Below are 26,989 nucleotides of genomic sequence, written 5' to 3'. Positions count from 1 at the left end.
TCTTATAAATTGTATTTCCTGGACATTGTTTTTTCTTGTAAATTGTAGTTGGATCGAGAGTCCTGATCAGGTGTATATTCCACTTTCTTTGGCAAGACCACTTCATAGGTGGTCATAGGAGCCCACCTTGAGCTCCTGATTTTGTCCTATCCAGCTGGAGCATCCATCTGGGTGAACTGGAGGGTCAGTTCTGCATCTGGGTTTTTCTCAGCCTTGTCTCCAAAAGCCCAGCCCAGGTTCCCATGCCTCTGCTTTACTCCTGCTACTCCAGCCCTGACCTCAGCTAGCTGATTCTCTGTCCCTGCTGCTTTGCCTTCCGCACCTGTCTCCCCAGCTTTCTGCCCCATCTTGGCCCGTCAATGTCTCAGTTTAATCTCCTTGGTCCTTTGTCCCTGTCTCTCCCCATCTCAATGAATGTTTGCTGAATAAATGAATGACTGATTAATAATATATCATCTCCCCAACACTCTCATTCCACTTCCGTCCCTATGAACCTGTTTTTTGATCTCTGAGAGCCATATTTTCTTCATCTGCATCTAAAACGGAGGGTTAGATGTTGGCATGAGGGACAAAGGAAAGGGATTCTCGTCATTGTGATCTGACTGTCGCATCTGCCTCCCAGACTCCACCCACATCTTTCTCCTGCATCCTCTTCGCCGCCTCCAGCACTATAACAAAGGGTGCGATCTGGCAGTCTGCCACGAGAGGGCGCATTCGCCGGTTCCAGCCCGGACTTGCGCCTGCGCAATATGGGGCCCGAGCCGGCTGGCCCGTTGGAATGGCAACAGAGAGCCCCGCCCCAGGCTACGGATACGCGTCAGAGGTGCTTGCTGAGCTCGGCGGCTAGAGGGGGCGACAGAAGCGGGGACTCACGCACGGCCTCTAGCCCTTTCTCGTCCTCCCCTTCCGGGTCCGGAGGATGTTCTTCCAAACAGGGAGGAGAACCCGCGTGGAGGCAGGGGACTGGACACAATGCCCTGTTTCCCACTCTGCCCATCATTTATATCATTTCTCCGACTTGAAACGACATTTCCATTTTTCCCCACCCCCACGACGTTTGGGGGCACCAGCCTGAGGACCTAAGTGTACCCAGAATCTTCCCCCCCTTTTATCGGTGAACTTCAGTCTTCAGAGGGGTTCCTTGAGCCTCGTGGCCACCCAAAGCTATCAATCATGAGTCTGAGAATGCCAGAGATCATCCCTGGCCAAACTTTTTAGCTTAGAGGAGAAACACAGGAGAGGGACTGTCTGAGGCTTCACAGCGCAGTATTCCGCACAGCTAGATTGCTGGACTTGGAGCTTACAGCCATTCCCTTTCTGTAAAGTGGGGGCAATATGGATCCATGAGATAACGGAAGCAAAAGTGCTTTGTAAACTGTAAAGCTCTGGAGAGAGTGAGGGGTCTTTTGTTTATAACTGACAGTGCAAGGCAATAGCTGCCCAGGGCCAGCCCACTGGCACAGCCCAAGAGCTGGGAGAGGTCAGATTTAGAAGCTACCACTCAGTGATAGAGGATTAGGAAATAAAAGAAACAAAATCTCACTCTTTTACCAAGGACCTGCCAACATGGGCCACGTTTGCACCAAAACCGTGAAGAAGGCGGCCCGGGTCATCAGTGAGAAATAATACAAGTTCCTGGGCAACGAATTCGGCACCAACAAGGGTGTGTGCAAGGAGATGGCCATTATTCCCAGCAAGAAGCTTCGCAAGGAGAAAGCAGGCTATGTCACATCTGATGAAGCAGTTTCAGAGAGGCCCAGTGAGAAGTGTCTCTATTAAGCTGCAGGAAGAGAGAGAGAGGAGAGAGAATTATGTGCCTGAGGTCTCAGCCCTGGATCAGGAGATCATTGAAGTAGATCCTGACACTAAGGAAATGCTGAAGCTCTTGAACTTTGGCAATCTGTCCAACCTACAGGTCACTCAGCCCACAGATGGGATGAATTTCAAAACACCATGGAGCCAGTTGACTCTGCTGTGCTGTAATATTTTCACCCTAAACCTGGGGACCAAAAATAAGAAAAAAGAGAAAGAAACAAAGACTCAGACTTTTTTTTGCAGATGGTATGATTATTTATATAGAAAACCCAAGAGATTCCATAGGCATGTTGTCAGAGCTATTAAGAGAGATCAGCAAGGTTGCTGGACAAAGATAAACATCCAAATACAAATAAAATACAAAATTCAGCAGTGTTTCTATACACAAGCAATAATTTATTAGAAACTGTAATATATTTTTAAAAAGAAATCATTCACAATAAAATTAAAATTGTACAGAACCCAGAAAAAAATTAGAAAAGATATTTGAAGATATTTGTGAAGAAAAACTATAGGCTATAAAACCATAAAAACTATAGGCTAAAAAAAGAATAAATTGAGAGACGGAGAGATGTATTAAGTTTACGGATGAGAAGCCTCAATGTCACTAAGACAGTTCTCTCCATAAAAATATGTCGATTCAAGGCAAGTCCGCTGAATATTCCAACAGGATTTTTCAAAGAGCTAGGCAAACTGATTCTAAAATTCATATGGGAGAGCAGAGGACCAAGAAGAGACTAGACAATTCTGAAACAAAGACTTATTTGAAAGCGATAGTAATTAAAACAATGTGGTATTGGTGCTGGGCTAGACAAAGAGATCAATAGAATAGGGTGCCCAGAAACAGATCCAAGCATATGTGGGAATGTGATTTATGATGGCAGTGGCATTGCAACTTAGTGAGAGAGAATAGGCAACTCAATAAAAAGTGTTGTGACAGTTGACTTTTCATCCATAAATATTAATTCCAGATGGATCAAAGACCTAAAAGTGAGAAACAAAACTTTAAAATAATTAGAAGAAAATGTAGGAGATCTCAGGGTAGGAAAAAATTTCTTAGATGAGAGACACAACTCACAAAAGATTGATTTCATTACATTAACAACATCAAAAAAAGCTTTCTTCTATGAAAATGACATTATAAACAAAGTTAAAAGACAAGCAACAGCCTAGGTGATAATATCGGCAGCACATAAAGCAGATAAAAAGTTAGTATCCAGGATATATAAAGACCTCCTACAAATCAATAAAGCAAGCACAGAACTTTTGAGTGCCACCCCAAATGGCAGTCTTTCCCTTATTCCTTGCTAACAGAATCCTGAATCAAAAGTCAGGGGTCTAGGCTTTGGGTGAGGCTGGGCCTTCCCCATCCCCATCAGGTGAACAGTGATTGGTCTAAATAGAGCATGATAATACAGTTCCTCTGGTCAATGATTAGTTTAGGTGTGGACATGTATGCAGTTCTGTCCACTGAGACCAGAAGGAAGAGCTCCTGTGGGCCTCTAGGAGAAAGACACTGAGGGCTTCCCTGGTGGCGCAGTGGTTGAGAATCTGCCTGCCAATGCAGGGGACACGGGTTCGAGCCCTGGTCTGGGAAGACCCCACATGCCACAGAGCAACTGGGCCCGTGAGCCACAAATACTGAGCCGGCGCGTTTAGAGCCTGTGCTCCGCAACAAAAGAAGCCGCGATAGTGAGAGGCCCGCGCACCGCGATGAAGAGTGGCCCCCGCTTGCCCCAACTAGAGAAAGCCCTCGCACAGAAACAAAGACCCAACACAGCCAAAATTAATTAATTAATTAATTAATTAATTAATTAATTAATTAATTTAAAAAAAAAAGACACTGTGAAGAAAGCATCCACTTTCTTCTGCCTCTGGACATTGTTGTCTGCATGAGACACCCGGAGCTGAGGCAGCCATCATGGACCATGGGGGGGCCAGTCTAGGAAGCAAACCAACATGATGAGGAGGGTCTTATAGAAAGATGGAAAGAACCTCTTCCTTGATGTCATAATTGAGCCTCTAAATGAACCAAACCTAGGACTCCTTGTTATGTGAGATAATAAAATTCCCTTTTTTGCTTAAACCACTTCTAGTTGGGCTTTCTGTAACTTGTATCAACAGCTGCACTGGAGAGCAAAGGATGTGGACGTAAGCAATTTGCCTGGAGGAAACCCAGATGGCCAATAAGCATGATAAGATGCTCTACCTCAGAGGCACGGAATGCAGATTCAAATGAGATACCACTTCACACCCATCAGATTGGCAAAAATAGAAAGTCTAACAAGAGCAGATGTTGGCAAGGATGTGGTCAGATAGGACATCTTGTACAAATGCTGGTGGCAAAAGCATAAACTGGCTTAGAGAGCAGCTTGGCAGTACTAGTCTAGGTGACAGTGTGCCTGCAACCCTGGCTTCCTGCTCCAAGCTGTACACTCCAGAGATGGGTTCAGACAAGCACAGGGGTGTTCATCGCAGCCCTGCTTATAACAGCAAAACATAGAAACAACTCAAAGGCCCATCAGTAGAGGAACTGATAAATAAGTTGTGGCTTATTCATATGATGAAATAGTAAACAGAAGTTAATATGAATGAACCAAAGCCACATGTATTGATGTGGCTGCATCCTGGAAAACACCTCAAGTGAAAAAAAGACTCAAAATGATACACACAGCATGATGGTCGCTATATACGTTTTAATAATACAGAAAGCATTACCATATGCTGCTTTATGAATACTTAAATGTGTAGGGAAAATATGAAATTATGGGCTAGACTTAAAAGGTAAGGAAATTCTGACATATGTTACAACGTGGGTGAATCTTGAGGACATTATGCTATTTGAAATAAGCCAGTCACAAAAGGACAAATACGGTATGATTCCATTTATATGCTGTACCTAGAGTAGTCAAATTCATAGAGACCGGAAGTAGAATGGTGGTTGCCAGGGGCTCGGGGGTGGGGGCCTGGGGAGTTATTGTTTAGTGGGTAGAGAGTTTCAGTTTGGGAAGATGAAAAAGTTCTGGAGATGGATAATGGTGATGGTTGCATAACAATGCAAGTGTACTTAGCCAATGAACTGTACACTTAAAATGGTTAAAATAGTAAATTTTATGTTACGTATATCTGACAATTAAAAATGGTAATTTAAGAATTATGGGCTAGGGACTTCCCTGGCGGCGCAGTGGTTAAGAATCTGCCTGCCAGTGCAGGGGACACGGGTTTGAGCCCTGGTCCGGGAAGATCCCACATGCCGCGGAGCAACTAAGCCCGCGTGCCACAACTACTGAAGCCCGCGCGCCTAGAACCGGTGCTCTGCAACAAGAGAAGCCATCGCAATGAGAAGCCGGTGCATCGCAATGAGAATCCGGTGCATCGCAATGAGAAGCCCGCGCACCGCAATGGTAGCCCCTGCTCGCCACAACTAGAGAAAGCCCGCGTGCAGCAACGAAGACCCAACGCAGCCAAAATATTAATTAATTAACTAGTTAATTAATTTTAAAAATTATGGGCTATAAAGGATGCATTCCAAATTTGTGAGAGTGGGTAGGGTGGGCAACAGGACTGGGGAGAAAGAGAAAGGGGATTGAACCTGTGCCCCCTGCATTGGGAGTGTGGAGTCTTAACCACTGTACCACCAGGGAAGTCTCTGATAGCATTTATAAATTCTATTTGTCACGTGATTCTCTGAACTTTTCTTTTTTTTTGGCCCCTACCAGGGATCGAACCTGAGCCCATGGCAGTGATAACACCAAGTCCTAACCACTGGACTGCCATGGAATTCCCTGAACTTTTCTTATTTTTTTATTTTTTTTTTTAAAGCACATAGCTCAATGCCTGGCACACAGAAATCACTGAATAAATCTTAACCACTTTTCTTTTTTTTTTTTAATTAATTAATTAATTAATTTATGGCTGTGTTGGGTCTTAGTTTCTGTGCGAGGGCTTTCTCTAGTTGGGGCAAGCGGGGGCCACTCTTCATCACGGTGCGCGGGCCTCTCACTATCGCGGCCTCTCTTGTTGCGGAGCACAGGCTCCAGACGCGCCGGCTCAGTGATTGTGGCTCACGGGCCCAGTTGCTCTGTGGCATGTGGGATCTTCCCAGACCAGGGCTCGAACCCGTGTCCCCTGCATTGGAAGGCAGATTCTCAACCACTGCGCCACCAGGGAAGCCCTGAACTTTTCTTATTTTTAAAGAAACTTTTCAAACTAAAAGTAAAAAAGTAAGTGTAAATTCTTTTTCTTTTTTTTTCTCTCAGAAAGAAGAGTTCTCTAAAGTAGAACTGCCCTGAAGTGGCAAGATTTGTCACCCAACCCTCACCCTCAAGGCCACCTGAAGTGCAAAGGATTGAGTGTGGAGCCTGAAAGCTGGCTTTGCAGACAGTACCTAGGCCAGGCGAATGCAGCCTGGCCGAGCCCGGTGGAACCAGTTGGGAGGGGAGCTGGCAGGGCCAGGATTCGCTCTCCTTTGACCCTGGGCAGATGAGGCAAAGGCTGGTGGGAAGGTGACTCTGAGAGCCAGTCTCTTCCCCAGGCATCCACTGCAGATCCAGAGAGCAGATGAAAAATAGAAACCAACATCAAAACACAGGAATGTGTAATAATAGCAGTTGGAGCAGGCAGGAGAGAGTTCTTTGAATCTGCTGATGACAAAATAATATTGCTCAGTCTTTCCAGTTATTTTTTTTTCTTTGACCTCCCTGCATATCTCTGGAGCTCCGACGGCTATGGCTGTCTGCTTTGCAAAATACATATTTACAGACCCTCTAAGCCTAGCTAAATATAGGCTTTCTTTTAAAGCAACTGATGATTTGGAGAAATCTTTCCTCTGTCCTAACCCTTCCCTGCCCCCAACACACACAAACACACACACACACACACACACACACACACACACACACACCCTGACTCTTCCTTCTTGGTCTCCCTCCTGAATCTCCAAGAGGTATCTGAACTTTCCAAATGACACTAGAATGAAGCGTGGAGGGTGAATGAAAGAAAGGGGGGCAGAGCAGAGGGACCCATGCAAGCCAGTCTCCCAGCTGTGGGAGGACCCCAAGGGGCACTCTTTCTGCAGGGGCACTGGGGGACTTGAGACACTAAGAGGCAAGAATGAAAAACACTTTGGGAGGTAGAGAAGGAAGGTCACCTTCACTCCAGGGATGATCCCAAAAGCTGTGGAGGAGCTGCAGGCAGGGGGTGCTTATATTTCAGAATTTCATATAATAGACCTTAAAAGGAAACAAGAGGCCCTATAGTCCAATGAAGACACACGTGGAGATGCAAATACTGATGCCCACTTTCAGTCATACCTCCCCACGCATGTACACGTGTGCACACACACCCATACATGTTCAGATATACATGTAATCAATAACAGCCAACACACCAAGCTCCTACTTTGTGCCAGGAGCTGTTCTAAATGTATTTAATTCTCACAACACTATGAGGTTGGTCTATTATCTCCATTTTACACATGAAGAAATTTGTTGAAGTCCCTTAACTGGGCAGCAGCAGGTTGGAGAGTCTAACAAAGATGGTCTGGCTGCAAAGCCCACGTTCTGCTCTGTTCCAGAATTAGGAACAACCAGGATCGCCTATGCTCAGGAGACACACTCAGACATTCAAATTTGAGCAAGTTGAGGAAATTGGGGCTTAGGGAGTGGAAACGACTAGCCCAAGGTCACTCAGCAAATGGGTGGAGCTAGGGCTCAGTTCAGACCTTGTGAACCCTGGTCTCTTTCCTCCAAAACTGGTAAGTCACTTCCCACTTCAAGTCTCAGCCTTCCTCATTCCCCCTGGGGAGGGGTCAGCCAAGGGCCGCTAAAGGCCCTTCAACACTGACATCCCGGATTTGAGCTCTCCTGTATATAAAACACGTACACATAGACAAGCCTTTCCAGCATCCTTGGATTAGCCCAAGTCCCTGGCAGAGGAGGACAGATGAAGGAGAGTGATTGGGGCAGGGGCCACTGGCTCACTACAAAATGACCAAAGAGGGGGGTCTAGGCCAGTCTTTGCTCAGATGACCCTAGCCACGGAAACACCACTTTCCGAGGCTGAGTCTCAAGGCCCCAGGGCTGGGAAGAGAAGGCAGCCTTGGCACCCAGCCTGGATGTGAGCCCAGGGTGCTAAGAGCTTGGGATTTATCGCAAATCAGGTCTCTCCTTGCCTTCATCACCTTCATCACCTGTCTTTGCACTTAACACCTGGTGTTTAAAACTATCAAGCCTCAAAGAACAGTCTCAGAGGGCCCCCATCAGATTTGAGGGTAGGTGGGAAAACAGGGAGGGGCTTTATCTGGAGAATAAAGATTACCTCTCCCTATAGAAGCCTCCAGGCTTTTTAGCAAGAACTGGGAAAGGCACACACCCTATTTTCTGTGTTCCATCCACTTTCACCTCAGTTTACCCTTTCAGAGCACAGAGAGGCTAAGGGATTTGTCCAGCGGCACACAGCTAGTAAGTGGTGGAGCCAGGATTTGAACTCTGGCAGCCTGGCTCCTGGGCCAGCTTTGGGAACCACTCTATTCCACGTCAGAGGTAAGGAAGGAACTTCCATTCAAAGACCATCAGGCAACTCCACAAAGGAAAGAGGAGAGAGAAAGAATGGCTAAATTACCCTGGGAGATAAGTAAGGATCTGAGGATCACAGCCTGAGGAATGAAAATTAGGTTCAAACCTTTCAGTTTGGGCGTAACCCTCCCCAAAGTCACCGCCCTCCTCACCCTTGCCCTCCTTACCCTCCCTGCAGGTGTGATTACTGCCTCAGGCAGGCAGGGACCGGGTGGAGAAGATAACAGCCTTTCCCCACTCCTCTCACAGGCTAGCCGGCAGCTTCTTCGGGAATACTGGCAGGGGGTGTCGCCCAGGAAATAATGATCCCACTCGTTAGCCTCAGTCCTCCGAGCGCTGGGCTGGCTCCAACTGTCCTGCATCTCAAAGTACTTAAAAGGGTTTCACTCTTGGAAGTCTCAGGACAAGGGGGACACAAGCATCCCAATTCTAGTCCACTCCAAGCTGCTGCTGGAGATGTTGTTGGGGGTCGGGGTGGCGAGCGTCCACTGGGCCTGACTTGGTTCCCAGCTCCTCCTCCCATCCTCTAGAAGCTGGCTTCCCCACCTGGCCAGAAGCATGGGCACAGACCCCTTGGGCTGGGACCAGTTAGAATGACTCACCAAAGGGTGTGGGAGATTCTGGGCGGAACACTCAGGGGCCTGTGCCCTCCCCCAATCCACACAAGAGCTTCTGAGGACACTGCCCAAACCCCCAACTAGGTGAGACTTCTGTCTCACCCAACTTCCATAGTGAGGTTGAGCGGGGGCGGGGGCGGGGGGGGCGCTGTGGGTGGGGAGGTTCAAGTCCCAGACTTGAGCTTGGAAACCCAAGTCCCAAAGCTCCTGCTCAGAACCCAAATCTTCCCTCTCCGTTAGCCTCAGGATTGCCAGCCTCAAGATCCAGTCCTGTGGTTCCTGGCCCCTCCCTGTCCCAATATTCAGGGTTCCCAGGCGGCTTCCCACACCCCATCCCCCACGCTCTTTTGCACGTGCTAACCAGTTTCTATTCCACAGAACCCACACACATCCTAACAGTGGAGAGGTGAGAGGATTCCTTTCGACAGCCCTTCTAGGCAAGGGCAGCGGGTAGTGGGAGATTGGGGAGAAGAGGAAGAGGATGGAAGGGAAGAGGGCGGGGGAGGAGGCAGAGGCTGCAGGAAGGCCTGAGATGCAGGAAGCAGCTGGGAGTGGGGGGAGGCTTTGTGCCTGAGTTGTTCTCTGGGTCCTAGGGTCCACAATGTTCATCATTTTCTGGGATCTGTGGAGTGAAGCCGTGCATCTGGATCTGTCATGGTCTAGGGGGTGGACCTTCACTCCCAGGCCCTGGCATCTGGGGAAGGGTAGAGGGCAACCCCAGGCCCCTTGTTGTGTATGTGGGGGTTGGGGGGAGCATCAAAACAGTTGCCAGGACAGGGAACATATAGGTCACTGCCACCCTTCCCCCTCCCTCCCTACACACACTAGCACACAGTGGCCAGAATCCTTTAGATTAGAGATACAAGCTAGAGCTCTCACTGGTGAAACTCTGGCCCCAGGCCTCCAGAATTCCTCCTCCAAAACTCCTTCTTCCTGTTTGAGAGTCAGGAGTGCTCTAGTAAGGCCATGAAGACAGGCATACCACCCCTTCTTTTCCAGCCTGGGTGCAGTGCAGGCGGGTGACAGGACACCCTCTTCAGAATTCCAGAGGGCAAAAGCCAGCTTCAGACTGCCACCTGGGTGATGAGGACCATCTCCTTTCTCTCTTCCCCTTCCTCCTCCACCATAAGGCCAGCAACACTGAGCCAAGGTTTCACGCCTTAAAGGGTGCAAAATGTTCCCTATGGGAAATTGTTAAAATGCAGATTCCAGGGCAATCTGAATTTTTAAAATTTTCAAAGTGAACTATACTAGGGAGCTCCAAGGACCTTGAAGGAAATGATCCTTTGCCCCTCCCCACTATTCTCCCTCCACACCTCGGGTAGAGGAGGGCCACACTGAGACCACAGTGGTTGGATTGCCAACCCCCAATATTTAGTGGGAGTGCGGTTATGTGGGTTGTGAAAAGCCACAGTCAGAGGTTGGGATGGAAGGGTTGAAGTGGACAAGCCAGCGTCTGGGGTCAGTGGAAGGCTGTGGCGAGGCACGGGCAGGGGAGGGGAATACAATCGCGTGGAGGGGAAGGGGAGGGCTCACAGGCTCCGGCCCCGGAAATCCGATCCCTTTAGGACCCAGAGGTGCCAGTCCCCAGCGGCGGCTGCGAGAAGGGCAGCCGCTCGGTCTCCGGCAGCCGCCGCTCGGGCAGAGCCAGAGAAAGACCGAGGCTCGGGGCGCGGGGGGGAGGGAGGGAGGGAGGGTAGTGCAGCGGCGGAGCGGCCCGGGACGGCCGAGCAGCCATGGGCGCCCTGGTGCCGGGCCCCCCAAGAGTCAAGGCCCCCGGCCGGGGTTGGGGGTGCCGAGGCTACCAGCCCCGCTGACACCGCCTCGGACGATGTGAGCCGGCGCCTCCGCTGCTGCTTCGCGGTCAGGGCTCACAGTCCCACCGGCCCCGGCCGCCGCTTTTCTAATTTGGGTGGGGGCGACCGTTCCAGGCCGCTCGGTCTTTGGTAGAGGGGCTGGCTGTCTTAGGCAGCTTGACTGGGGGAGGCGACCCACACAGGGCTCTCGGAGATTTTTTTTCCTTTTTTTTTTTTTTTTTTTAAGCGAGATTAACTGTTTTGGGCAGCTTGGTTTTGGGGGGAGGCTAAAAAAGGCCTTTCGGGGTTCCTTTTCTCTGGGGGAGGGGGCGGTGGTCCCGACTTGGCCAGCCGCCTTTTGGAAGGGGGGAGCGGGAAGCGTGGGGATGAGAACCCGGCTCCCCCCACTATGATGAAGACGGAGCCGCGGGGGCCCGGGGGTCCCCTCCGGAGCGCTTCCCCGCACCGCAGCGCCTACGAGGCGGGCATCCAGGCTCTGAAGCCGCCCGACGCGCCCGGGCCAGACGAGGCACCCAAGGCGGCCCACCACAAGAAATATGGCTCCAATGTCCACCGCATCAAAAGTATGTTCCTGCAGATGGGCACGACGGCGGGCGCGCCGGGCGAGGCGGGCGGCGGCGCGGGCCCCACTGAGGCCTTGCGGGCGCCCGAGCGCGGCGTGCGCCTGTCGCTGCCGCGGGCCAGCAGCCTAAACGAGAACGTGGACCATAGTGCCCTGCTGAAGCTGGGCACCAGCGTGTCGGAGCGCGTGAGCCGCTTTGACTCCAAGCCCGCGCCCTCCGCGCAGCCCGCGCCGCCGCCGCACCCGCCGTCCCGGCTGCAGGAGACGCGGAAGCTGTTCGAACGGAGCGTCCCGGCGGCCGCGGGCGGCGACAAGGAGGCCGCGGCGCGGCGGCTGCTGAGGCAGGAGCGCGCCGGCCTGCAGGACCGGAAGCTGGACGTCGTGGTGCGCTTCAACGGCAGCACCGAGGCGCTGGACAAGCTGGACGCCGACGCCGTGTCGCCGACGGTCAGTCAGCTCAGCGCCGTCTTTGAGAAGGCCGACTCGAGGACCGGCCTCCACCGCGGGCCGGGGCTGCCCAGGGCCGCGGCGGCCGGGGCGCCCCAGGTCAACTCGAAGCTGGTCAGCAAGCGGTCCCGGGTGTTTCAGCCGCCCCCGCCGCTGCCCGCCCCGTCGGGGGATGCCCCAGCCGAGAAGGAGCGCGGCCCCGGAGGGCAGCAGCCCCCGCAGCACCGAGTGGCCCCCGCCCGGCCGCCCCCCAAGCCTCGGGAGGTGCGCAAGATTAAGCCGGTGGAGGTGGAGGAGAGCGGGGAGTCGGAGGCCGAGGCGGCGCCCGCGGAGGTGATCCAGGCAGAGGTGACGGTCCACGCGGCCCTGGAGAATGGCAGCGCCTTGGCAACCACCGCCAGCCCCGCACCCGAGGAGCAGAAGGCCCAGGCGGCCCCCGAGGAGGAGGAGGCGGCGACCGTGGCGGCGCCTGAGAGAGGGGTGGGCAATGGCCGGGCCCCGGACGTGGCCCCCGAGGAGGTGGACGAGTCCAAGAAGGAGGATTTCTCGGAGGCGGACTTGGTGGACGTGAGCGCCTACAGTGGGCTGGGGGAGGACTCTGGGGGCAGTGCCCTGGAGGAGGATGACGAAGAAGACGAGGAGGAGGGTGAGCCCCCCTACGAGCCCGAGTCGGGGTGCGTGGAGATCCCGGGGCTTTCGGAAGAAGAGGACCCGGCCCCGAGCCGGAAGATCCATTTCAGCACGGCGCCCATCCAAGTAAGTGAACCCCCCTCCCTGCCCCCGCGCCGCCCCTGCCACGTGCACGCAGTCGCCCCCGCCTCGCCAGCCAGCCGGGTTTGGCAGGCTGAGTCAAGCCCTGTCACCCAGCCCCCTTCCCAGAAGTTACCACCCTAAGGGGGGCGTGGGGGACTTCCAGCTGTTTGTCAGAGGGGGAAGATTTTTAGGCCTGAGCCGGGGTGGCCTGCTCTGACCTGCCCTCAGGTTCCTGTGCCCGCTGCCCCGCCCAGCCCTGGGGCACACCTGCCCTGCCCTGCGCGGGTCCTGGCACACCTGCTTTCCTTTCCTTTCCCAGACCTTCGTCCTCCAGAGGCTGCCAGAAGCGTGGGCTTGGGTGGTGGGAAGGTGTGTCTGTGTATGTGTGTGTGCGTGTGTATCTGTGTCCTCAGGAGGGCCTCCCCACTTTGGTCCTTACTCCACTCTGGGCTGGAGGGGCCTGGGGAGCTTAGAAACACCCCTGCTTTCCCCCTGCACCAGAGCTGCATAGGGGGAGGGAGGAGCCGGGGAACTTCCCAAAAGGAAGGTGCAGTGGCCTGCAGCCCTTCCTCCAAAATGTCTGTAGCCCTCACCCCAACTTTACAGAACTGAAAGAGGGAAGCGGTCTGTGAGGTTGAGCTGAGCTGGGGCCATGTGACTCGGGCCCTGTTCCCTGGGGTCTGTGCTGGGCCAGCTCCCGAGGTGGGGGTACAGGGTTCCACAGGGAGCAGGCACTTTCTGTGGTTTTTGAGGAGGCTAGGCCTTCCGAAGGGTAGAGAAGAAGGGAGGGGGTGAGGCTGGGAAACCCCCTGGTGCTTGGCAGCAGCCTCCTGCTTTTGCTCTTGGCCTTGGCAGGACCCAAGCGCTCTTGCCTCATTCTCTGGGTGCTCTGAAAGAGGGATGGGAGCTGCCTCTTTTTTGGGGACTCAGCTGCACACACACACACACACCCACTATTGGTGATTGGTTTGTGGGTTGTGCCAGTGCCCTGAGATCCTCAGGAGAATATTGATGGTGAGATCCCTGGGAGAATTAAGAACCACAGCCCTCCTACTACCACAGCCTTTCTTACTACCCTCCATTCTCGGCTGGCACATTCAGCCTAAAGGCTCTTTCTCACCACGCCAGGCTCAGCTGTGCCCAACTCCAAGTCTGCTTCATGGGGGTGTCCAGGCCAAGGAAAGTCCAGCCTTTACCTCATCTGTTTGATTGAAGTTTCCATAACTACTCCTGGACACTGAAGCTGCCCGTTTCCTCTCACCTGCCCCAGCATCTTAACCTCTGTTCCTCTCCCACCTCCACCCCAGGGGGCCTGGAAAGTGCTACTCCCCGCCTGGGCCAGCCCCTTCCCCCAGGCTGTGACCTCACAAGCCCTTTCCCCTCCCCTCTCCTCTTCTGAAGGTGCTGGCATCCTGGAGGGAGAGAATTGAAGATTATGGGGTGTTTCTTGGGACACTGAGGACAGAGGTGGGGACCACTGAGGCGGTCAGGAGCTCCCCCCCCACCACCACCGGCAGTTCCCTGAGCTGTCTGATCCCCTCAGGTGGAGTTTGGTCTTTCAGTCCTGGGCCTCTGACTGTCTATATTTGACACCTTACCCTGATTTTTGGGTAAAAAATAGCACATGATTTGGAACAGTGCTCTCTGACTCCCTGGTGACCGTTGCTCGCCTGTGTGTGGGAGCCTGTGGTGTGTGGTGCCGCCTTTGCGTGTCTGACTTCTGACCTTACTGGGAATTTCCTCCTCCCCCCCCAGTTTTTCCCTCTCTTTGCCGCACCCCCTGCATTGATACTGAGTCCAGGTCTTGTGCCCCTTGGATGACCCAGTTGTTGCCTTTATGGAGGCTTCTGCTGAGGACAGAGAGCTCAATTCCAGATTGTCACATGGAGAGGGGGGACTGGGTCCAGGGCCCTGAGATAGGCTGGGCACATGGTGGTGGGCAGTGGTGAGTGGTGGTCTGGGACCTCTGAGCCTGAGGCCTGGGTTTCCTGCAGGGGGCAGGATTTGATAGGCTGAGAAAAGAGGGGAGGGCAAAGCCCAGGACAGGCTGTGAGGGTGTTATGGAGGTCACTCTGTGTGTGTGTGTGTGTGAGATTGCGTGTGCTTAAGCAATGGGGGGGGGGCGGGTTTTGTTGACACAGGCCACCACATAGACTGAGGGATGAAGGGACCATCTCTGCTGGAGTAGAGGGTGAGGGTCAAAGGGACTCGGTTACAAAAGGGGGCCAAAGCCAGTTTGCCGGGTCTAGGCACACACCAGCCCCTGTCCCAGGGCCTGGGGCATATGTGCAAAGGGGACAAAGTCTCAGTGACCCACCTGCCAGTCTCATCCCGCCCTGTCACAGGCTAACCCCCATGACCTTGGGCAGCGGACCTGGCATCTTGCACTATGTGTGGATGAGGTAGCCCATCCCTCTCAGGAGCTTGGGGCTGCTGGCCAGATGTCAGGGGGGCAGTCCGACTACTGCACAATTGACAAGGAGCTTTTAAGGGTTTGCGCTCCACCTTCTCTGATGCTGTGAAGTTGAGGACAGTGAGTTAAGTGACCACATAGACTCCTCCAGCTAGGAGCCCCCTTGTGGGAGTGGTGGGGCTTGGTGGGGGTGACACCAAACCAAGGCTGGGACACAAGAGTGCCACTGCTGGCCTGGGTGCCCGTGGAGCCTGCTCCTGGAGGAGTGGGGCCCTGGCAGGGGCCTTGGGGGAGACGGTGCCCCACTCCAGCTGCTCAGGCCTCAGGCCCAGCCATCTGATAGAGCTGCTGCCACCCTTCGTCGCCCCCGCTTGGCTCCAAGTGGTGCCAGCCTGTCGCTGCAGGCAGTGAAGCAAGAACACGTCATGGTACCCCAAATGGTGCTCATTAACCTCCCACCAGGGGCACCCTGCCTGGGCCCCGAATTAGGTACTCCTGCAGAGCCCTTGTCCTACCTTCTCTGTTCTTTGGAGGAGGGTCAGGCTGGGGAATTTCCCTTTCTGCTGAGAGACAGCAGAGGGGTACAGGGGACAATAAGGCCGGGTTCGCTGTGGACAGTGTCAGAGGCTGCCACCTTCTTGCTCTCCTTGCTTTCTGCAGGGCACTGGGCCCAGGACCTCTGCCCAGGCCTCCTAGTGCCCTGGGAATAAGGGGCGTACCTCAGAGAGCTGCGGCTCTAGAGGGAGACTGAGGCCTGGCTGTGCAGGCAAGACCATAGGGGCTCCTCTGGCCTGCCCTTTCTCCATGGGGGTAGAGGTGGTCCTTCCTGCCTCCCTCCTCCACCCTGGCCTCCACTTCAGGTTCAGGTCAGCTGGGTCCTGGGTGCCCCTCTGCCTCTTTCTACCCCTCTCTCTCCTCCCTTTCCCCTCCCTGCGTCTCCACTCCTGCCCCCACCCACCAAATCTGGCATCCTCCAGCATCTCCTTCACTCTTTCTCCTCTTCTCCTCTTCTACTCAACCTGTTCGTTCCTCTTTCCTGCCGTCTGTGTCCGTGTCCACCCTCGCCTCTGTCTGGGACAGGGGCTGTCTGTCGATCTCTCTCTGACCTGGGGACCTGGGTTCCTGAGTGTGACAGTTTCTCTGGCATTGACCTTCCTTTCCTACTCCAGTTGGCCACGCTCATGTGGTCAGAGCTGCAGGGGAGTAATGGTGTGGATGGGGCAAGGCTGGGTCCCTTTCTCTCTTGCCCCACAGTTCCAGAACTAGAAGGGCCCCCACTCTGATCTGGGGTCACTGTGGGCTGGGGGAGGCCTCATCTCGGGGGAGATGTCTGGGGGTGGGAGAGGCCTGTGGCAGGAGGGCAGCGCGGTGGGTGGCGCAGCCTGCCCTTTGGGCCTCCTCTCACCGGTTTAGCGCTTGCCCTCCTGGGGGCTCCTCTGACAGGCGGCCTCCTCCCCAGGTGTTCAGCACCTACTCCAACGAGGACTACGATCGTCGCAACGAGGACGTGGATCCCATGGCAGCCTCTGCTGAGTACGAGCTGGAGAAGCGGGTGGAGAGGTTGGAGCTGTTCCCTGTGGAGCTGGAGAAGGGTGAGCCAGGCCTCCTCGGCCTCCTCCCTCGTGCCAGCTTCCGCCCTGGACCCTCAGGCGCTTCCACAGAGACGTTCTGCTTCTGCCTCTAACTGGGCCTCTGTCAGTGCCCCACAGCCCCACAGACTCAGCCCAGCCCAAGCTCCTACCACCACCACCCCTGTCATGCTGCACTATGTGCTCCTGAAGTCATCAGGCCCCCCGGGAGCACTGTGGGCTGGGTCCTGGGCGGTGTGGGCCAAGCCATGATGGGAGAGCGACGGTGGAGGTGGGGGGCAGGCATGGGTGGAATGGTCACATCTAACTACGTCCTTATGTACAGTGAGGGGGCCGGGAAAAGAAGGGAGGGGCCGCTATACGTGTGGGAGAGAGGAGAGACCTGGTGGATTCGGAGCGTGGGGGAAGAAGGGTGTGCAAACAAGGCCTTGTGGACCACTATTTTCTAAGATGGACTGGAAGTCTTGCAAGGCCTGGGAAAGGTATTCTAGAGAGACCACACCAGGCTGTGCTGTGGGGTGAAGGGTTATAAGTGGATGGAGAGGGGCCACTGTGGTGTGGACAAGATGATGGCCATGCAGGAAGTGGATGAACTTGAGAGATTCTTGGAAGGTGGGCTCGGCAAGATTCGGTGGTTACTTGGCTTCCACAGAGGCTACGAGGGGGCGGGAGGAATCCAGGTGGCTCCCAGGCCCCAGGAAGGAGTGGCAGACAGGAAAAGCCTGTTTGTGGGGGAAGATCATGAGTTTGGATGTCAGAAGCCCGTTAGACAGGCGGGGGCAGCTGTGGAGAGAGAAGTGGGTCTAGAGGGAGACAAAAGCAGGAGGTCTTGAGTTATAAAGGCTGTGAGCAGGGATGAGACTGCTTAGGGAGGGGGAAGATCATCCCCATCATGGCTCCCTCACTGGTCCTGCGGCCACCACACACCTGCGTCTGCATACAGATAGTACCCCTCAGCACGCCCTGCTGCCCGTCTGTTGTTTGGATGGGGCAGAGGGCAGGCAGTGACCCAAGAGCATCCTAGTTGGCTTGGCAGAGAAGAGGTGGACAGAACCATGTCCCTTCCCCAGATGTGGGACATCCCCACATGGAGACTGCTTCTTGAGGTGAGGCCATACCTCAGTGTGAGGGTAGGGGATGGGGAGTCTCTCACTCTGTCCCCTGCAAGCCCCAGGCTGGAGCTCCTCACCCCACCCCCCTACCTGCTTCTCATCACCCTCTGCTTCACAGATTCCGAGGGCCTGGGCATCAGCATCATTGGCATGGGGGCCGGGGCAGACATGGGCCTGGAGAAGCTGGGCATCTTTGTTAAGACTGTGACTGAAGGCGGTGCGGCCCATCGGGACGGCAGGTACCGCCTCCCCTTCCCTGATCAGCCATCATCTATGGGGTGGGCCACTGGGCGGGGGGCGGGGGGGGTGGGCAGGCCACTACCTGTGTGGGGCCCAGATGTTCGTGGAGCACTACTGTGCCAGGTGCTGGTCCAGGCCCTGGGGGTACAGTGAACAGAACAGGCGGAGCGCTCGCCCTCATGGTACTTGCATGCTAGGAGGCTATGTGTAGGTGTTGTGTGTCCTGGTTTTGGGTGTGTGTTGGGCCATGGTGAGGAGAGCACGGGTGTGGAGGCTCTGCCCTAGTAGAGTACCTGTGAACTTTTTTCGTTTAGCAAACACTGAGTCTCTGACACTGTTGTAGGGCTAGTGCCAGGCGCTGGGGAGTCAGTGATGAGGCCTTGCCCTCAGGAAGCATGCAGTGTAGTGAGGCAGATGGATGAATAGTGGATACACAGAAAATGGTGAAACAGAGAAAAATACAGGGTGCCACTAAAGCCTAAAACAGGAGGGCTTGACCTCTCTGGGTATCAGGGAAGTCTTCCTGGAGGAAGTGATGTTGGAGTTGAGACCCGAAGCATGAGCAAGAGTTAGCTAGGCTGAGGGAGTGGGGCATGCAAGGCATTCCAGGCAGGGCACTGAAAGCAGGCAGGTATGGCTGGAGCTAGAGACCACAGGGATCAGGTGTGTGATGAGGCTGGAAGAGCCAGTGGGGGCATGCCAGGGAGGAGGCTGCTTCTTGCCTGTGTGCCTGTGTTTGGCCTCTGAGGCTGGAGGGTGTGAGTTCTGTGGGTCAGAGGGCTCAGGAAGACCCCCTGGAGTTATGGGCAGCCCAGTGACCCCTCTGGAGCCTCCCTACTGTGTGTGGATTGCAGAGGGGGAGTGGGAACAGCTGTAGGGCACCCCTGGGTTATTGTAAATTAAAGGTTGATATCAGGTGTACCTTGTGGTACCTCTAAGCGCAGACCCCTCCACGTGACAGAGGTGAGTGGGTGTCCTTGTGAGGACTGGGCTCATGATGCTGGAGGTGGGGTTGCCTCATTCAGGGAGCTTCTGTCTGCTGCAGCCCAGGTGGCATGGCGGGCTGGGGTTGGGGGGTCAGAGAAAAGGAAGGAAGGCCATCCCTGCTCTTTCACTTATCCCCTCATTTGAACTTTCCAGAGCCTTTCCCATGGTCTCTTTTTGGCCGGGTGGGGAGTGTGTGTGCATGTGAGAGTGTCCCCACATGGGGCGTGTTGGTGTGAGCTGTTTACAGTAGGCGGTCTCCTCCATTTCTGTGTGGGAGCCCTGCGAGGAGGCCTGGCACTCTCGGGGGAGGTGGGAGTAGAGGAAGGAGGTGGCTGAGGGTCCCTCCCATGCTTTCATCCCCCTCGGCGGCCAGTCTGGACCACCCCCATCTCTCTCCTTGTGTGGAGAACAAGGGCTTCCAGCACCACAGCTGGAGCGTGTTGGGGGCTGTGCACCTGTATGGGGGCAGGGGGTGACCCTGTGGGACAGTGTGTGAACACAGGTCTCAGGCATTTGGAGGAAATCTGCGGGCTCAGGTCTGCACGGAAGTGGGTGTGTGAGAGGGCTGTGTGTTACGTGTGTGCTGCAGGCCCTTGCTGGTGTGCATGGCTGTGATGAGCTCTGTGGATGTCACACTGGTCTGCCGAGTGTGGTGGAGGAGGGGAAATAGCTTGTTATTGTCATGGCAAGTGTGCTTGCCACCATTCCTGGTCCTGGATGCCTGTGTCTGGTGTGCTTGCCTGGGTCTCACTGCCCATGGGCCTGGCTGATACCTGGTCCTCTGGCCTCATGCATCTTATGCAGGTAGACAAAGTACCAGGTCACTGTGGGGACTGAGCCTCGAATTACTGATGGGAGGGGGACCTTGTCTACCCCAGCTCCACAGTTTGCCTCGTGACCCCCCCCTAACCAGTGTCACCTCCCTTAGGATCCAGGTGAATGATCTCCTGGTGGAAGTGGATGGAACAAGTCTGGTGGGAGTGACCCAGAGCTTTGCAGCCTCCGTGCTCCGGAACACCAAGGGCCGTGTGCGGTGAGGCCCAGGAGGGTGGGGGCGGTGGGCAGCGGGAGCAGACAGGAGGCTCAGCCCTCATCTGGCCGCTTTGCCCAGCTGCCCACGCCTAGTTAAGACTCTGGGTGGCCTAACTTACAGAGAAGCTTTCACCACCTCCCTGCCAGAAGGAACTGCTGTGTGCATATCCCGTGCCCTGTCTGCCTTCACATCTCTAGCCCCTGACTGCTGCTAGCCACCAGCACTCAGGCTTCAAGGCCCGTTGTCCACCATGCCTCCAAACTGGCCTCTTGGGCTTATTCTCCTTTCTCCCTGCTTGTCCTGACTCATTCATTGAAGATCCAAGACATGCAGGGAGAATGCCATCCAAATTGCAGTTCATCCCTCCCTCCCCTCTAGCCTGGTGATTCCTATGAAGACTCTCCTCCCTGGGTCTGTCAATTAAAGGGGTTGGGTTAGAAGCTCCCTATGTTCCTCTCTGGCATAACATTCAAGGACCACTCCCTGCCCCCTCCAAGAGGGCCACTGCCCCCAGGAAAGGGTAATAGAGAAACAGGATGTGGATGGCCACGGAGAGGAGGGGCTGGTGCCTGGAAGTTCCACTATTTCCTCTCCATCCTAATCTCTAGTTGCCATCATCCCGCCCCTTCCTGAAGCTCAGGGCCTGGGAGTGCACACAAGACACCCGTCTACAGCCCCAGGGTCAGCTTCGCCAATCCCCTGCCTCGTTTTTTCCCATGTGGGAAGAGCTCCTACGCTGGCACCTCGCGAACTCCTGTCCCCTGCAGCCTAGCCTGAAGTTTGGCTGACATCTCCCCTCCCCACAAACTGGCCAGAAGAGCTAGTGGGCCTCTGCTTCTCCTGGGAAGGAAACCCAATAAGGGCCCCCTGCTCCCCCATTCATTATTAACACTCTGCAGTCTCTGGACTCAGTTCTCTCATTTCACCTCCCTGGGAGGACCTGGATGTGGAGAGGGGAATACCAGCGGGGAGGATGGTGGCATTTTCCAGCCAAGGACAGAGACAAAGGGAACGATGCTGGTGCCTCTGCAGATTTATGATTGGCCGGGAGCGGCCGGGTGAGCAGAGTGAGGTGGCCCAGCTAATTCAGCAGACCCTGGAACAGGAGCGATGGCAGCGGGAGATGATGGAGCAGAGATACGCCCAGTACGGGGAGGATGACGAAGAGGTAGGGACTCCGCCTGGCTGGCAGCGTCATTGCCCCCTGGTGGCTTGATGGAGTATTATAGCCGTCCTCTGCCTCTGCCACTTTCCAGGCCTTGTGAAGAACCCCAGAGCAGCGCTCCTATCCTGGGGGAGCCCCCAGTCTGAGGGAGGCGATGCAGACCTTTCCCTTAAAGAACCTCTAGTCTGATGGAAGAGTCACACCCTCTGTCTTCAGAAAGCCTTCCTGGTCCTACAAGAAAAACGTAGTTCCCTCTAAGAGCCCCCACTCTGAGGGGACCTAGTCTGAGGAAGGAGACAGTTCCAGACCTCAGGGGACCTGCTGTGTGAGGGGGAAAGCAGAGGCTGTTTCTTCAGGGCTCTCAGTCTTACAGGGGAATTACCCCTGTCTTCTGGGACTCTCCAGGCTGTTGGGGGTAGACACAAACCATGCCCCTGGGTGGCCCCCAGTCTGATGAGGGTGGCATGAACCACACCCCTGGGTGGCCCCCAGTCTGACATGGGCAGACTGCTGCTGGCCTAGGCCCCAGTCCTCAGGGCTGAGGGAGGTTGTGGTGGGCAGGGTGCACAGCCGCCTGTCTGCCTTCGCAGACAGGAGAATACGCCACTGACGAGGATGAGGAGCTGAGCCCCACGTTTCCGGGTGGCGAGATGGCCATCGAGGTGTTCGAGCTGGCAGAGAACGAGGATGCCTTGTCCCCTGTGGACATGGAGCCTGAGAAGCTGGTGCACAAGTTCAAGGAGGTGGGCAGAGGGGTCCCTGGGCTGGTGGAAGGCAAGGGCAGGCTGGTATCCGGCCCCGCAGTACTGCCTGCCCCAGCCCGAGCTGAGTGTCTGCGCCCCTGCCCCCACAGCTCCAGATCAAGCATGCTGTGACTGAGGCAGAGATCCAGCAGCTGAAAAGAAAGGTAAGAGCGGCGGGGAGTGGGGGCGGGGCGCTGATGGAACAACCCCTCCACCCTCACACTGCACACGCCGGCCCTTGCCCCCCACCCACAGGTGCGTGCAGAACCAGCCTCTCTGAGGTGAGGGAGGGTAGTGTTAAGAGCGCAAGCTCTGGACCCACCTTTCCACCACTCACTTGCTGCTCTGGGTCTTATTCTCCTCACCTATAAAATGGGTTGATAACAGTGCCAACACCGTAGGATCACTGTGAGGATAAAATAGAATAATACGCGTAAAGTCCTTAGTACAGTGTCTGACACATAATAGGTGCTCAATAAAAAGTTGCATTATTAGCCGTCAGCACTCTAACAGCTGAACGTGGGTGTCTTCACGTTCACACAGTCCCACACGTGTCCTCTACATACAAGCCCAGCGGTAAATGTAAACCATCCAGAGATCCGTGCACCAGCCCCGAACCCAGGCACATGGTACCCACAGACTCACTCACCCAGACACCTAGAGACACCCACTCTGCTCAGACATAACACGGGGACAACGGACCCATGCTTCACATGGCAATACTTCTGTGTCTGTCTGCTGTGTTCGTCCGCTGTGAGACACAAGAAGAGTGTCGCAGGACGTGCGCATTCTCACAGAGATGCTGATGCTACCAGATGGTGCACACACGTGACATCTACAAACACACATATGTGCTATGTACAGACACCCACACAAGCACACTGGGTGCCAACACCCTCACAGGCATTGATGCACAGACTTCTGATACACAGTCTGTACTGGGTCCCTGCTGGGCCTGGACATTAGGAGTCCCAGTTCCCTTGGGGCTTCCAGTGCGGCAGGGAGAGGCAGGGGCACATAGGGACTGTGCACACATGGCACGCCCAGGTACACACATGTGCACTCCCATATGTGGGCTTAGACCAGCACACCTGGAGAGAGGAGAGTGTGAAGCTGAGCCCCAGGGGGAGGGCAGGGTTTAGATGACTGAGGCAGAGGAAGGGCATTCCTGGTAGGGAGACCAGCGTGAGCTTGGAGGCTGGCTTGGAAGGAGGCCCACAGGCTGTGGCAGCTGTTCCTGTGGGAGAGAAGTGGGAGACAGCTGGACTGCCAGGGTGGGCTACGCTTGCAGTGTCCTGACACCCCGCTAAGGGCTCCAGCCTTGATTCTTTGGCCATATGGGGCCATGAGGGGGAAGGTCACTGCCGACAAAGTGGGAGGCATGAGGGTGAGCAAAACTTGGAGGCCGGCGAACCAGTTAGAGGCCCGGGTGATGTCCTGGCAGGGATGGGCAGGGCTGCCCAGGGCACAGGCAGAGGGAATGGATAGGAAGGGCGGATTTGAGTTGCATTTTCTAGGGTGAGGTGACAGGCCATGTTCCTGGGTAGATGCAGAGCATGAAGGGGAGGAACTACTGGGTGCCTTCTAGGTGCTCAGCACCATCTAGTACCTGTGATGGGCAAAAGCAGATTTGATCCTTGCCCTTGTGCGGCTTAGAGTCTGCGCACCGACACTGGTATCATAGAAGCTGACACGGGCTCTAGAGGAGAGGACAGGGCCTCTGAGCTCCTAGAGCCGACAAAGCCTGATGCAGCCGGGCTGTGTGTGGGCCGTGCTGTCAGAGGGGAATCACGGGAGACTTCTTGGGAAGTGATGCACTAAGCGGAGGGCCTAAGGGTGAGCTAGTGGGAAATGACGAGGCAGTGGGAGGGTAGGTGTGGGCATTCCAGGCACAGGGAACGGCGAGGCAAAGGCCCTGCAGCAAGAGGGAATGTGGCAGGTCTGAGAATGTGCAGGAAGGCCCGTGTGGCTGGGACACAGAGGGCAAGGGGTGTTTGCAGCCAACGAGGTTGGAGGGGCAGGTAGTGGGGCTTGAAGCTGAGCACTGGGGTGGCAGTGAGATGATGGCACCTTTGGATGGAGGTGGGCTAGTCAGAAAAGGAGGAATAGGTTTGTGTAGGTGGGGGCAGGGTGCCTCTGAGGAGCTGGGAGTGAATTTGGGCTGGAGATGCGGGGCTCAGTACACAGAGGTGGTGAAGGAGGTGAGTAGAGAGAGAACAGAGTCCCCAGGACTGGGCTGTGGGCGCTGGGAGGTCTGCACTGGGGTGGCCAGGGAGCTGGGAGAGGAGCCAGGACTGTTTAGGAAGCCACAGAAGCCAGGGCTGCAGAGAGGGGATAGAGTGCAATGGTGACCCTCACCTGCCCTGTTCCTTTACCTCTACCATCTCACTGCAGCCTCTATGAGCTTGGCAAGGAAGGAATCACTCCTGCTTTACAGATGGGAGGACTAAGGCTTAAGACAGAAGTGGCCTTACCCCAAGTCACCGAGCTAATCAGCGACGATCCTGGGCCTCCGGCCTTCTAGGAGTGTGGCACGTGTCAGGGCCCCTGGCTGGGAAGGCTGAGGTTGTGGTCCCACCTCCTCCCTCTCCAGCTTTCGGTTCTCAGGCTCAGCCAAGGAGAGTCAGTAGTTGGGGGGCAGTGGGCTCCGTATCTGCAGGAATCATCCAAAGACTCCGGCCCCCACCAACCCAGGGCTGTTCCTTCCTCTCAGCTGCAGAGCCTGGAGCAGGAGAAGGGGAGGTGGCGGCTGGAGAAGGCCCAGCTGGAGCAGAGTGTGGAGGAGAACAAGGAGCGCATGGAAAAACTGGAGGGCTACTGGGGCGAGGCCCAGAGCTTGTGCCAGGCTGTGGACGAGCACCTGCGGGAGACGCAGGCCCAGTACCAGGCCCTGGAGCGCAAGTACAGCAAGGCCAAGCGCCTCATCAAGGACTACCAGCAGAAGTACGTGGCTGGGGGCTGGGAGTCCTGGGCCTAGGGAGGACTGAGCGGCCTGTGGTGGCGTTCCCTCCCCACCCCAGCCAAGGAGGGAGGCAAGGAGCTCAGAAGTTACAGGGCCCTGTGGTGGGGATGCCTGGGTTTGTAATGACTGGGCGCCAGAGCCAACAAGCCAGGCCCCAGAGACTTTGGGAAGAGCTGGGACCTCCCGACCTGAGAACAAGGAGCAGGCAGAAGCTGCCAGGTGGAGCCGAGGACAGGGCTGAGGACCCTGAGACTCTCTGGATGGAAGCTAGACCAGACACCCTTACCCACTGTCTGTCTCACACTGGTACCCAGGGAGATTGAGTTCCTGAAAAAGGAGACGGCACAGCGCCGGGTTCTAGAGGAGTCAGAGCTGGCGAGGAAGGAAGAGATGGACAAGCTCCTGGACAAGGTAGGCCCAGGGGTGCCCTAGGGGCAGGCAGGAGCAGCAGGTCAGCCCACCTCTGGAACCCACCCTGTGGATCCTGGAGGGAGAGAGAAGAGTCATGCTGCTGGCTGGGAGCTCAGGGTCATGTCTCCTTCAGGGGGGCCCGAAGGGCAGGGCCCATGCCCAGTGCCCAGGCCTGACTCCCTCTCCCCTTTGTTTTTCAGATCTCGGAACTGGAAGGAAACCTGCAAACACTGAGGAATTCCAATTCTACTTAACAGGAATCATTCCTTGACCGGACAATAATTAATCCCCTCCCATTGTCCTCCCTCCCCTGTCCTCAATACTTCACCCCGCTCCCTACCAGCCTGGGGACAGGTGCCCCGACTCCCCCACCCCTCCACCCCACCTCCCCCAGCTTCAGGGACCAGAGGGCCCATATTACAGGCCCCCTTAAGGTGGCCCGGGCAGACAGGTGGCTGGAAGGATGGCCTCCTTCTAGCCTTTGGGGCTGAGGCACAGAGGCCATGGGATGCCATGGGCTGGCCTGGGTGGTGGATGGACATGAGGACCTGCAGACCAAACTGCCAGACTTTACAACCTCCAGCCTTTGTCTCTGGACTGGAAAGGGGCTGGGGGCTCTCCCAGCATCTCACCACCTGGAGGCTGCTCCCTGCTCACGGGGCTCCTAGGTGGCCCCTGGGCCTCTTGACTCGAGAGTCTACCTTCTTGACCCTTCCCTGCTCCCCTGTCATTGTGCTGTTCTGTTGCATTCTGACCCTCCTGCTAGGAGGGGTTGCCTCTACACCTCTCCTCCCATCCCTGTCTGCCCTCCCAGGAGGGGTAGAGTCTACCCAGAGCCTGGAGGCTGGGCCTGGCCCTGCACTGATTTCTCATGTATCCTTCGTGAAAAGGGGAGAGTCCAAGACACCTGATGTCCAGCTCCCCCTTTTCTTGGGGCAGCAGCCCTCAATTTCTCCTTGTGCCTCCCCTCCCCCAGGTGCCAAATAGCCATAACCTCTTCCTGGAACTGTTCTGCGGCCTCTTTGGGGACCAGGTTTCCTGGCCAACCCTGGGAGTGAGAGGGAGGAGAGGAGGTCAGCTTAGGGGGCCTGGTTTTGGGCAAGGGGAACATTTGTCACTGGAGAGCCAGGCCCTGTCCTGCCCTATGCAGGGCCACACCTGGAAGCCTTGTACTAACACTGCAGAGATTCAGCCTCACCCCACCCACACCCACAGTTTTCCAATCTTTTGACTGGAGGGCAAAATTTTACTACTTTTCATCTTTTTGGAGACCAGGGCTGCCCTGCTGGCAGCCTGCTTTCTAAGTGAAATCGACTCCGTTTCCCCACTTTAACCCCAAATTGGGGCTTGGACCAAGGGAGGCGAGACCCCCACCCCAGGTCCCCTCCCCTTTCAGATTATATCTCTCATTTTGCCTCTTCCTCATGCCCCTGCCTCAGCCTGGGTTTTTGTTCTTTTTTTAAAAAACAACCCTTGTTCCATCCATTTTGGCTTTTCCTCGTCCCCTGTAAATAGACCATGCCATCGATCAGTATTTCTCAGCACCCACTTCCTGTCCCCAGACGTGCGCCTACCCCCGAAGGAGCTGGCTGTCTCAGTGCCTGGGCCCACGCACTTCACCTCCTCGGCCTCAGCAGATGGAGGGGGCGGGGCTGGGTGGGCGGGGCTGTGGGGGGTGCTTCTGGTTTCTCCGGCCGGGGCCACCTCTGTCCCGCCTTCCACAGGACTGCGTCTCTGTATATAATATA

At 55.5% G+C, this 26,989-nt stretch overlaps 1 protein-coding gene and 1 pseudogene across 1 annotated transcript; both read left to right on the top strand.

Annotated features, from left to right (window-relative positions):
* Positions 1–1,566: 1,566 nt before the first annotated feature.
* Positions 1,567–8,644, top strand: LOC133080810 (small ribosomal subunit protein eS17-like; annotated as a pseudogene).
* A 2,071-nt stretch (positions 8,645–10,715) lies between these two features.
* On the top strand, positions 10,716–26,568 carry PPP1R9B (protein phosphatase 1 regulatory subunit 9B). The gene is made up of 10 exons (XM_061177060.1): positions 10,716–12,589; positions 16,459–16,591; positions 17,819–17,939; positions 19,856–19,960; positions 20,993–21,128; positions 21,716–21,868; positions 21,979–22,032; positions 24,582–24,811; positions 25,145–25,241; positions 25,442–26,568. Exons 1-10 carry the CDS (start codon positions 11,213–11,215, stop codon positions 25,493–25,495), a joined length of 2,460 nt encoding a protein of 819 aa, XP_061033043.1. The 5' UTR covers positions 10,716–11,212; the 3' UTR covers positions 25,496–26,568.
* Positions 26,569–26,989: the final 421 nt, after the last annotated feature.

This window comes from Eubalaena glacialis, chromosome 19 (assembly GCF_028564815.1).
Source record: "Eubalaena glacialis isolate mEubGla1 chromosome 19, mEubGla1.1.hap2.+ XY, whole genome shotgun sequence".
Taxonomy (NCBI): domain Eukaryota; kingdom Metazoa; phylum Chordata; class Mammalia; order Artiodactyla; family Balaenidae; genus Eubalaena; species Eubalaena glacialis.
This window is presented reverse-complemented; position numbering and strand designations above follow the sequence as displayed.